At 45.9% G+C, this 12,891-nt stretch overlaps 1 protein-coding gene across 3 annotated transcripts in view; it reads left to right on the top strand.

Moving 5' to 3' along the window:
- Positions 1-12,891, top strand: part of LOC139268457 (rho GTPase-activating protein 29-like) — a 148,663-nt gene that overhangs the window by 65,352 nt on the left and 70,420 nt on the right. For all 3 annotated transcript variants that reach the window (XM_070886631.1, XM_070886633.1, XM_070886630.1), the window contains one exon: positions 3,276-3,416. In XM_070886631.1, the coding sequence (XP_070742732.1) occupies positions 3,276-3,416 (141 nt within the window). The remainder of the gene's footprint in view (positions 1-3,275; positions 3,417-12,891) is intronic.

Here is a 12,891-nt window from a genome sequence, read left to right as displayed (position 1 = left end):
TATAAATTTTAAAAACCTTGATTACATCTCTTTTTACCCTTTTCTGCTACAGTGGAAATAATCCTAATGGCTTAAGACTCTCCTAACTTCAGTTTCTCATCCCTGGCATCATCCAGGTATTATGGTAATAGGTCTTAACAAAGATCAGCCACTTTTAACCTGCTTCCACTTCACCTGTGATCCTCAGTAGACTGCTGTTTTATTTACCTAAGTGCTTCAAGTCACGGCTGTGCCTAGCTGTTGGGTGCCAAAGCTGGGTTCAGTGCTTTTTCCTATAGTTCTCCAGTGCAAGAAATGCTATTAGGAGATGAAGATAGCCAAGTGAAAAGATTCCATTGATTGTAATAAAAATTTAGTGTTCAGAGGTGAACTGAAAAAGAAAATAAAAGGGGCAAAGAGAGGGTGTGAGAATAGAATGGCAGCCAACATGAAAGACAATCCACAAGTCTTCTACAGTTGCAGCATCGGGATCGAGGCTGTTCCGGATTCCGGGCTTTTGCAGACTTTTGATCGTCTTTCTGACGTCACGAATCTGGAAACACCCAAGCCGAGGTTCGGGTATTTCCGGATTTCGGAACGTCAGAAAGGGGAGGGTTGCGCCGAGAAGCTGTTCGAGCCACAGGCCACATCGATGAGGTCGTCGGGCGGGGCCCCGGCGCCAAGGAGCTGTTAGGGCGGGTCCTGCCGCTAAGGAGCTGTTCGGGTTGGTCCCACCATGGTGGAGCTGTTCCAGCAGGTCCTGCCGCCAAGGAGCTGTTCAGGCGGGCCGGCAAGGAGGCCCCAAGGTAAGGGCAGCAGTGGCGCGAGGGGCGGCGAGGCCGAGGACCCCGTGGTAGGCAGGGTCGGCGGGTCCGGATTTCGGAACATTTTATAGATTCCAGACGACCTTGCCATCGATCGGTCTGGATTCCGTAACTCCGGATTTTCGATGCTGCACCGGTATAGGCATATAAATAGTAAGAGGAGGGTTGGGGCCGATTAGGTATGAAAAGAGAGACCTATGCACAAGGCAGATGGTATGGATGAGGTACTAAATGAGTACTTTGCATCTGTCTTCTCCAAGGAAGAAGATACTGCCATAGATACAGTGAAGGAGGAGGTAGAGGAGATACTGGATGAGATAAAAATTGATAAAGACGAGGTACTAGAAAGACTGGGCTGTACTTAAAGTCGATAAGTCACCAAGACCAGATGGGATACACCCTAGGACAGTGAGGAAGAAATTGCGGCACTGGCCATACTCTTCCAATCCTCCTTAGAAACTGGGGATGGTGCCATAGCACTGTAGAATTGCAAATGTTGCACCCTTGTTTGAAAAAGAATGTAAAGATAAACCCAGCAACTAAAGGCCTGTCAGTTTAATCTCAGTAGTCAGGAAGCTTTTAGAAACCGTAATCAGGGACAAAATTAACAGTCACTTGGACAAGTGTGGATTAATTTAAGGGAAGCCAGCACGGATTTGTTAAAGGCAAATCGTGTTTAACCAACTCGATTGAGTTTTTTGATGAGATAACAGAGCGGATTGATGAGGGCAATGCTGCTAACGTGGTGTACGTGGATTTTCAAAAGGCGTTTGACAAAGTGCCACATAATAGGCTTGCCAGCAAAGTTGACGCCCATGGATTAAAAAGGTTATGTATACAAGATTGGCTAAGTGACAGGAAACAGAGAGTAGTGGTGAACGGTTGTTTTTCGGACTGGAGGAAGGTATACAGTGGTGTTCCCCAGGGGTCGGTTCTAGGACCACTGCTTTTCTTGATGTACTTAAAGTAGATAAGTCACCAGGACCGGATGGGATACATCCTAGGACAGTGAGGAAGAAATCACGGCACTGGCCATACTCTTTCAATCCTCCATGGATGTGGATGTACAGGGCACAATTTCAAAATTTGTAGAATTCACAAAAGTTGGAAGTATAGTGAATATTGAGAGTAGGAATAGACTTCAGAGGACATAGACAGGCTGGTGGAATGGGCGGACACGTGCCAGATGAAATTTAATGCAGAAAAGTGCAGTGTGATAAATTTTGGTCGAAAGAATGAGGAGAGAAAGAAAGACTTGCAAGTATATGGCGCCTTTTACGACCACCAGACGTCTCAAAGCACTTAACAGCCAATGAAGTTCTTTTGGAGTGTAGTGATTGTTGTAATGTGGGAAACGCAGCAGCCAATTTGCGCACATCAAGCTCCCACAAACAGCAATGTGATGACGACCAGATAATCTGCTTTTGTTATGTTAATTGAGGAATAAATAAAAATATAAACTTGAGAGGAAATATAAACTAAAGGGTGTAATTCTAAAGGGGGTGCATGAACTGAGAGACCTAGGGTGATATATGCACAAATCAGTCAAGGTGGCAGGGCAGGGTGAGAAAGCAGTTTAAAAGGCTGACTGGATTTTGGGCTTCATGAATCGAGGTATAGAGTACAAAAGCGTAGAAATTATGATGAACCTTTATAAAACACTGTTTCGGCCTCTACTGGAGTATTGTGTACAAATCTGGGCACTGCACTTTAGGAAGGATGTGAGGCATTGGAGAGGGTGCAGAAAAGATATGCGAGAATGATTCCAGGGATTAGGGACTTAAGTCGTGTGGATAGACTGGAGAAGCTGGAGTTGTCCTCCTTCGAGCAGAGAAGGTTGAGAGGAGATTTGATAGAGGTTCAAAATCCTGAGGGGTCTGGACAGAGTAGATCGAAAGAAACTGTTCCCATTGGCAGAAAGGTCGAGAACCAAAGGACTCAGATTTAAGATGATTGGCAAAAGAACCAAAGGCGACACGAGGAAAAAACATTTTTATGCAACGAGTGGTGGAGGTAGACTCAATTGTGGCTTTCAAAAGGGAGTTGGCTAAGTACCTGAAGGAAAATAATTTGCAGGGCGAGAGAGTGGGCCCAGCTGAAGTGTTCTTGCAAAGTGCCGGCATGGGCTCGATGGGCCGAATAGCCTTCTTCCATGCTGTATGATTCTTGAGATCCCTCACCCCTCCGGCCTTCATGTCGTTGATGTATGTTGATATATTTTTATGTATATAGAATAGAATTTTAATATAATTGTGTGTGTGTGTATAGATGTACATGTATCAGAATGAGTGGTGTTTCTAGATTTTGATTAAATTGTGGGCTCCATTTTCTGGAGTTGGAGAGTTTATTCTGTTTTTAAAATTGTTCGTGAAGGAATTTGAGTACAGCATGTAAATGATTAAACTTTATTGGGCAGTACTCTTTTTAAGGAAGCAAGCTTAACTGTTAACTGGAATAATTTTTTTCTTTCAGAAAATAAAAATTTAGATCATATGGCCCATGAACGTCTCGGAGAGCTATTAAGAGTATTAAAAGTAGTGATTAACAAGCATCAGTCGTTAAATTCAGTGGACATTCTAAGTGCAACAGGAACAGTCATTTCGAAAGTAAAAGGTAAGGCCGAACAGTTTTTTTAACTACATAGTAATATGTAAAATTGTTTCAGCAAATTATTTAACTTGAAAACCGTTTGTTGAAACTACTTCAAAAGTGAGGTAAATGTTTAAAACATACCTTGTCCATACGAGACGAGAGTACTGATTATTTAAAAGCGCAATTGTATATTCCTGCAAAATTCAGCTTTCTATTCATGTGACCGAGCCCCCCCCCCCCAATGCTCTCTCGTTCATGCCCTCAAGTCGCCTCGCTCTCGCCCGCCTCGCGTTCGCTCTCTCGCCCGCCTCGCGTTCTCTCTCTCGACCGCCTCGCGCTCGCTCTCTCGCCCGCCTCGCGCGCTCTCTCTCTCGCCCGCCTCGCGCGCTCTCTCTCGCCCGCCTCGCGCGCTCTCTCTCGCCCGCCTCGCGCGCTCTCTCTCTCGCCCGCCTCGCGCGCTCTCTCTCTCGCCCGCCTCGCGCGCTCTCTCTCTCGCCCGCCTCGCGCGAGCTCTCTCTCTCGCCCGCCTCGCGCGAGCTCTCTCTCTCGCCCGCCTCGCGCGAGCTCTCTCTCTCTCTCTCTCTCTCTCTCTCTCTCTCTCTCTCTCTCTCGCCCGCCTCGCGCGAGCTCTCTCTCTCGCCCGCCTCGCGCGAGCTCTCTCTCTCGCCCGCCTCGCGCGAGCTCTCTCTCTCGCCCGCCTCGCGCGAGCTCTCTCTCTCGCCCGCCTCGCGCGAGCTCTCTCTCTCGCCCGCCTCGCGCGAGCTCTCTCTCTCGCCCGCCTCGCGCGAGCTCTCTCTCTCGCCCGCCTCGCGCGAGCTCTCTCTCTCGCCCGCCTCGCGCGAGCTCTCTCTCTCGCCCGCCTCGCGCGAGCTCTCTCTCTCGCCCGCCTCGCGCGAGCTCTCTCTCTCGCCCGCCTCGCGCGAGCTCTCTCTCTCGCCCGCCTCGCGCGAGCTCTCTCTCTCGCCCGCCTCGCGCGAGCTCTCTCTCTCGCCCGCCTCGCGCGAGCTCTCTCTCTCGCCCGCCTCGCGCGAGCTCTCTCTCTCGCCCGCCTCGCGCGAGCTCTCTCTCTCGCCCGCCTCGCGCGAGCTCTCTCTCTCGCCCGCCTCGCGCGAGCTCTCTCTCTCGCCCGCCTCGCGCGAGCTCTCTCTCTCTCTCTCCCGCCTCGCGCGAGCTCTCTCTCTCTCTCCCCCGCCTCGCGCGAGCTCTCTCTCTCTCTCCCGCCTCGCGCGAGCTCTCTCTCTCTCTCTCCCGCCTCGCGCGAGCTCTCTCTCTCTCTCCCGCCTCGCGCGAGCTCTCTCTCTCTCTCCCGCCTCGCGCGAGCTCTCTCTCTCTCTCTCCCGCCTCGCGCGAGCTCTCTCTCTCTCTCCCGCCTCGCGCGAGCTCTCTCTCTCACCCGCCTCGCGCGAGCGAGCTCGCTCTCGCCCGCCTCGCTTCCCCCTCGCTCATTTGCACCCCCCCCCAATGAACTCAAATATATTTTGGTTTCCATTTTTAAGTCATATATTCTGTTCTTTTTATATTTTCATTTTAAATTCTTGTGTCTGCATCTATAATAGTAACTGCAGCACCCACATTGTTGGGTGGCTGCAAAAGTAGCCTGACAATTTATGTAGGAAGATTCTATTATAAATGTATAAGTATACATGTGGGTATTTATCATTGAAAAAGTTGACTGTGGAAGTATATGCAAGATTTTTCATGTTTCAATGGATAGATGATGATATGCTCTATGTTAATGGTGTGGACATGTCTGTGTTTCGGTAAGGCTGCAGCAGCAGAGAAAGGTAGTTTGAGTGTGGTGAAAGATAGGTAGCTGAGCAGCATAGTTGAGCTAAAATAGCACCACCTAGTGGCTTTGGGGCCAAATCATGACAGCCATTATTAACATAAGGAAATGAAGAATTTTCATTATAAACATTGACAAATACCGACTTAATAGTGGTACTTTTTGGACAGAAAGTGTGCGCATATAGTGTACTTTTTAATTGCTCTGGTCCAATTTATTTATTTGAGACAGTCAGCTGAATCTTGCACCAAATCACTGAAAACAGTTTTGTATAGTTTTTCAGCTTTTATTTCTACCCTTCAATCAGCACCTATTGTGCATGTCTGTGTAGTAGCATTCTTGCCTGTATGCCAGAAGGTTGTGTTCAGGCCCCACTCCAGGACTTAAATATATAATCTAGTCTGAGGCTTCAGAGCAGCACTGAGGGAAAGGAAAGGGCTTTCATTTAATAAGATCATAAAGAACATCATAACAAGAAATAGGAACAGCAGTAGGCCATACGGCCACTCGAGTCTGCTCCGTCATTCAATAAGATCATGGCTGATCTGATCATGGACTCAGCTCCACTTCCCCACCCGCTCCTCATAACCCCTTATCTCCTTATCGTTTAAGAAACTGTCTTTTCTGTCTTAAATTTATTCAATGTCCCAGCTTCCACAGCTTTCTGAGGCAGCGAATTCCACAGATTTACAACCCTCTGAGAGAAGAAATTTCTCCTCATCTCTGTTTTAAATGGGCGGCCCCTTATTCTAAGATCATGCCCTCTAGTTCTAGTCTCCCCCATCAGTTGAAACATCCACTCTGCATCCACCTTGTCAAGCCCCCTCATAATCTTATACGTTTCAATAAGATCACCTCTCATTCTTCTGAATTCCAATGAGTAGAGGCCCAACCTACTCAACCTTTCCTCATAAGTCAACCCCCCTCATCCCCAGAATCAACCTAGTGAACCTTCTCTGAACTGCCTCCAAAGCAAGTATATCCTTTCGTAAATCTGGAAACCAAAACTGCACGCAGTATTCCAGGTGTGGCCTCACTAATACCTTATATAACTGTAGCAAGACTTCCCTGCTTTTATACTCCATCCCCTTTGCAATAAAGGCCAAGATACCATTGGCCTTCCTGATCACTTGCTGTACCGGCATTCTAACCTTTTGTGTTTCATGCACAAGTACCCCCAGGTCCCCTGTCCTCGGTACATCCTACACACTTCATAGTCAGTGAAATACTTTTAAGTGTAGTCCATATTGTACAATACTGAAACATGCCAGCTAATTTGCATACAGTCAGATCCCATAAACATCAATGAGGGAAATTATCAGATAATATTTTTTGCTGGTGTTGGTTGAGTCAAATAGTGCCATGGGATCTTTTACGTCCATCTGAGCGTTCAGAAGGTTTAATATTTCATCCGAAAGATGACGTTTCCAACAGTGTAGAACTTCCTTAGTACTGCACTGAAGTTTCAGCAATAATGGAGTGGGAAACGGATGACTAGGCTACTTAAAAGGATTTTGAGAGACAATTAAGTTTTTGGTTCCTGGTAAATAAATGCATTGTTTTTATTATGAATTACAGATATATGAATTAAAAATAAATGTGCTTCCCTCATGTAATACTATTACAATAAATACATTTGTGCAAGGGGAGCTATGACAGCTCGGAACTATGTGGCTGTATTTTTTTTTTGTTTAGCAGTGCAGGAGATGGAGTGAAAGTGATAATGCGTTCAATTACTAATAATGTTTCGAGAGAAAGCAAGGGAGAACAGGGCCCAGGATGCCAAAACTCAGGTCTGCACATTGGTATTCCAGATGAGAGAGTGAGGAGAGTGATTGGGAGAGTGGTGGAGTGGAAGCCTGCAGTCAGTGTAACTATTAAAATCTATTACAAAGTATACAAATACCTGCTGGTAGTCATTCCCACATGCCTTGTGGAAGTGAGGGCAGGGTTGCATCTGAATTTGGACAAGAAGCTTGTATTGTCTCTCCGAGAGACCATGAAATAAGTGTATTTTTCATTAGTCTCTGAAAACAAATATATTTACATATTAATCATCCTTGCTAACTGCAGCTAGATCTAAATTTATCTCTTGCAATACCACAATTGCATAAATAAATAAATCTTTGCACTTGCATTATGCAAGAGCAGCATTTTCATCCAGCTGCCCATCTTTTTATGTTGTTGCTTGATCTAGCCAAGAAATATATTAAACTTTAATGTATTTACACAAAACCTTTTGGCAAAACATTTTGGGGTGGAAATTTGTGTGGGCCCATTTCCAGGTCACTGCACTGGCATTGCGGATTAAATCACGTGGGCGGAACTAGGAAGTAAAATTGAATAAGGGCCCTCATTGTCATGAAATGACACCGACCCACATAAGGAGATATTAGACAGATGACCAAAAGCTTGGTCAAAGGTAGGTTTTAAGGAGTGTCTTAAAGAAGGAAAGAGGTAGCGAGGCGGAAGGAATTCCAGAGCTTAGCGCCTCAGCAGCTGAAGGCATGGCCACGCAATGGTGGAGCAATTAAAATTGGGGATGCACACGAGACTAGAATTGGAGGAGCACAGATATCTCAGAGGGTTGTAGGGCTAGAGGAGATTACAGAGATAGGGAGGGGCAACACCTTGGGAGTGTTTTGAAAACGAGGAGGAGAATTTTAAAATTGACTATTCCAACGCACTCCTGGCTGGCCTATCACGTTCTACCCTACATAAACTTGAGGTAATCCAAAACTCAGCTGCCAATGTCCTAACTCGTACCAAATCTCGTTCGCCCATCACCCCTGTGCTCGCAGACCTACATTGGCTCCTGGTTAAGCAACACTTCTATTTAAAATTCAGGGGTGATTAGTGAGTGGGATATGGATTTGAGCAGCAGGTGAGCTGAGGCAGGAGCAGAGACTGGTGATGTTATGGATGTGGAAATAGGGAGTCTCAATGATGGCACGGATATGTGATCGGAAGCTCATCTCGTGGTCAAATATGACACCAAGGTTGCGAACAGTCTGATCAAACCTCAGATAGTTGCCAGGGAGCGGGATAGAGTCGGTGGCTAGGGAAAAGAGTTGTGGTTGGGAGCAAAGACAATGGCTTCAGTCTTCCCTCATTGGAATTCAGAACAATGAGACGTGATCTTATCAAAACATATAAGATAATGAGGGAGCTTAATACGGTGGATGCAGAGAGGATGTTTCCGCTCATAGGGGAAACTAAAATTTGGGGACATAGTCTCAGAATAAGGAGCCGCCTATTTAAAACTGAGATGAGGAGGAATTTCTTCTCTCGGAGGATTGTAAATCTGTGGAATTCTGTTCCCCAGAGAGCTGAGGAGGCTCGGTCATTGAACATATTTAAGGTGGAGATAGACAGATATTTGAGTGATAAGTGTTATGGGGAGCGGGCAGGGGAGGCTAAATTCATGATCAGATCAGCCATGATCTTATTAAATAGCAGAGCAGGCTTGAGAGGCCAGGTGGTCTACTCCTCCTTTTTCTTATGTTCCCAATATTCAGTTGATAATTAAAGGCAATCTGCACCTCTTAAAGGGGAGGTGCACTTTGGCTGGAGCTAACTGGAAGGCAACTCTGGAGATAGTAGGACAAGCAGATGCTTCAAGGACCTTGCATGTTATGGATACTGCAGTGGAGGTCCTGCTGGAGGAGGTCAGCAGGAGGAGGAATGTGCTCTTCCAACCAAGCAGCAGGTTGATATCACGACAAGCTGCTTGACAGCATTGAGCACAGCTGGCAGAAATTGTTGTCGGGATTATCGAGCCATGGATCTGACTGCAGTGTCAAAAGAATTTTAATGCTAAGGTAAGTGCTGGACAGGCTAATGGGACTCGAGGTAGACAAGTCCCCTGGTCCTGATGAAAATCATCCCAGGGTATTAAAAGAGATGGCGGAAGTTATAGCAGATGCATTCGTTATAATTACCAAAATTCTCTGGACTCTCGGGAGGTACCATCGGATTGGAAAGCAGCTAATGTAACGCCTCTGTTTAAAAAAGGGGGAAGACAAAAGGCAGGTAACTATAGGCCGGTTAGTTTAACATCTGTAGTGGGGAAAATGCTTGAAACTATCATTAAGGAAGAAATAGCGGGACATCTATATAGGAATAGTGCAATCAAGCAGAAGAAGCATGGATTCATGAAGGGGAAATCATGTTTAACTAATTTACTGGAATTCTTTGAGGATATAACGAGCATGGTGGATAGAGGTGTACCGATGGATGTGATGTATTTAGATTTCCAAAAGGCATTCGATAAGGTGCCACACAAAAGGTTACTGCAGAAGATAGAGGTATGCGGAGTCAGAGGAAATGTATTAGCATGGATAGAGAATTGGCTGGCTAACAGAAAGCAGAGAGTCGGGATAAATGGGTCCTTTTCGGGTTGGAAATCGGTGGTTAGTGGTGTGCCACAAGGATCGGTGCTGGGACCACAACTGTTTACAATATACATAGATGACCTGGAAGAGGGGACAGAGTGTAGTGTAACAAAATTTGCAGATGACACAAAGATTAGTGGGAAAGCGGGTTGTGTAGAGGACACAGAGAGGCTGCAAAGAGATTTGGATAGGTTAAGCGAATGGGCTAAGGTTTGGCAGATGGAATACGATGTCGAAAAGTGTGAGGTCATCCACCTTGGGGAAAAAAAACAGTAAAAGGGAATATTATTTGAGTGGGGAGAAATTATAACATGCTGCGGTGCAGAGGGGTCCTTGTGCATGAATCCCAAAAAGTTAGTTTGCAAATGCAGCAGGTAATCAGGAAGGTGAATGGAATGTTGACCTTCATTGCGAGAGGGATGGAGTACAAAAGCAGGGAGGTCCTGCTGCAACTGTATAGGGTATTGGTGAGGCCGCACCTGGAGTACTGCGTGCAGTTTTGGTCACCTTACTTCAGGAAGGATATACTGACTTTGGAGGGGGTACAGAGATGATTCACTAGGCTGATTCCGGAGATGATGGTGTTACCTTGTGATGATAGATTGAGTAGATTGGGTCTTTACTCATTGGAGTTCAGAAGGATGAGGGGTGATCTTATAGAAACATTTAAAATAATGAAAGGGATAGACAAGATAGAGGCAGAGAGGTTGTTTCCATTGGTAGGGGAGACTAGAACTAGGGGGCACAGCTTCAAAATACAGGGGAGCCAATTTAAAACCGAGTTGAGAAGGAATTTCTTCTCCCAGAGGGTTGTGAATCTGTGGAATTCTCTGCCCAAGGAAGCAGTTGAGGCTAGCTCATTGAATGTATTCAAGTCACAGATAGATAGATTTTTAACCAGTAAGGGAATTAAGGGTTATGGGGAGCGGGCGGGTAAGTGGAACTGAGTCCACGGCCAGATCAGCCATGATCTTGTTGAATGGCGAAGCAGGCTCAAAGGGCTAGATGGCCTACTCCTGTTCCTAATTCTTATGTTCTTATGTTCTAAGACTCCTAACTCGTATCTCTCATAACCCTGCACTACCTGAAGTCCCAGCACTTGCAACCCTTCCCTTCCCTGTTTACCAGTGCTCTTCTCTATTCACTGCAGTACACTTCATTCCACCTCCTTTTGCTCCTAATGCCACAGCCTGCACCTCCTACTCCAGGGCTGAGCAATTATTTGGGCTGTATGGCCGCTTAAGGAATTCTGGTGAGCTTTTGCGGGCCGCACACCAATGTTCCCCCTAAGGTGCGCGGCTACACCCTCTAGCACCAATCGCAAGGTCTCGCAAGGCCGCTGACCAGCTCCTGCCGCTGGAAGAGATATTTAAAGGGATTGCAGACGTTGATGTGAGCGAAGTGTTAAATTGGTAAATTTGAAACCGGCCAACTCAGTGTTGATCATCACTCCCACTTCTACTATCTCAATAATTTATAAACAAAAATTCAGATAGTAGTCACATATTATCTTAAATACACAAAATGTAGTGTAAAATAGTAAAATCTTTCGTTACTAAATGAATGAAATGATTGATCGATCGATTATATATCGTACTGAAAGTCAACATGGCTGTTTGACAGAACGGCTCAAGTCTGCAAGGCCTCCGATGCGAAAGGTGTTCTCTATTTAGTGTGCTGAATGCAGGAACCCGGGCCTTCGCAAGGCCCGAACTACAATTGTGTGCCATTACCTGGTGTCCTTTTGCTCCAGGATACAATCCCGTATAAAAGATGGAGATGAAGATTCCCTTGGTAAACGAATCATTGCAATGAGCAGCCACGACTCGACTCAGACTAATGTGCAGCTCAAGCCCCGTCTCGCACTTTATTTCTGTCCCGTTCAGCGAACCGGACAGAATGAACTGGCAGGCCGATATGGCCCATATTCTGCCCACCACTGAACTGGAAGTTCCCCCACTCTTCACTGAGGAAATAGCAGGGACCTGACGTAACTGGGTCTGAGCCCATGTGGTGGCTGATGTGCAATGGTCACCACATGTTAAAAAAATCCATGCACAGACACCTTCCACCCCCTCAATTGGAGTTCAGGACTGGAATGTTGGGTCCTTCATTGAAACATCTGTGAACTCTTGTGGAAGCAAGTCATCCTCGTTCGAGGGACTGCCTGTGATGTGCCAGAGTTTTGCCGGGAGACTGGTGGTACCCCCATGGAATTCAGGCAACACCTTTCACCCAATTGTATTAATAAATCAAAATAGCATTTTACAATTCACTGGAATGAAATCAAGCCCAGGACTAATTTTGAATGAGTCGCTAAAATTCCTTCATAGATGAGTTGAGACTCAAAACTCGCTGTAAACTTTTTTTTAAAGTTCTAAGTAACCAATCTTACAATCGATACAATTGTGTCATTTCTGAGTCATGCTGCCAATGGTGTTTTTAGTCATTTAGAGTATTTATTATCGTGCATTTATCTGGAAAGTTTGCACAGATTTATCATAAAATGGTTACAGCCCAGAAGGAGCCCATTCACCCGTCTGGCCCATGCTGGCTCTCTGCAGCAGCACTTCAGCTAGTGTCACTCCGCCCTTTCCCCATAGCTATTTATGGAAACTGAACCCACAAACCGTGAGTAACTCGCTTTTTACGTTACAGTGACAGAGCCATGTGATGATCTGGGCGAGGCAAAAAAAAATTAAAAACCAAGACCAATATGGAAAAAAATAAATCTGGGAAATTCCTCTCCGACCCATCTAGGTGATCGAAACTAGTCCAGGAGATCACTCTGGCCTTGAATTCCCTGCAGTACCTACCTTCTGTAAGAGGTGATCGCCGCCGCAGCCAGAAATCTGTGCAAACTTTCCAGATAAATGCACGATAATAAATACTCCAAATGTTTAAAAACACCACTGGCAGCATGATCCCCGCCGCAGCCAGTTTTCGCTTGAAGGAATTCAGCGATGTTCCAGAGGTCGTCTATTCTCTGTGAAAAGAACCACCTCCTGGTGTCTAACCTAGATCTAGCCCTAAACTGCCTAACCTATTTAATTGAAATAAACTGTCAGCTGGAACACTGTCTATTCCCTTCATTATCTTATGAACCTCAATCAGATCCCCCCATTATCTAAGCTGCTCTAAGGGATAGAATCCCAACTCTTTTAGCGTATCTTGATAACCAAGATGCTCTGGACTTGGAATTAATCTAGTGGCCCTCTTCTGCACCCTTTCCAGAGCCTCAATATCATCCACCATGTGAGCAGACCAAAAGTGGACACGGTATTCCAAGTGCGGCCTGACTAAGATCTTGCACTAG

The sequence above is a fragment of the Pristiophorus japonicus genome, chromosome 8 (assembly GCF_044704955.1).
Source record: "Pristiophorus japonicus isolate sPriJap1 chromosome 8, sPriJap1.hap1, whole genome shotgun sequence".
NCBI lineage: Eukaryota > Metazoa > Chordata > Chondrichthyes > Pristiophoridae > Pristiophorus > Pristiophorus japonicus.
Note: the sequence above shows the minus strand (reverse complement) of the source record. Positions and strands in the feature narration are given on the sequence as shown.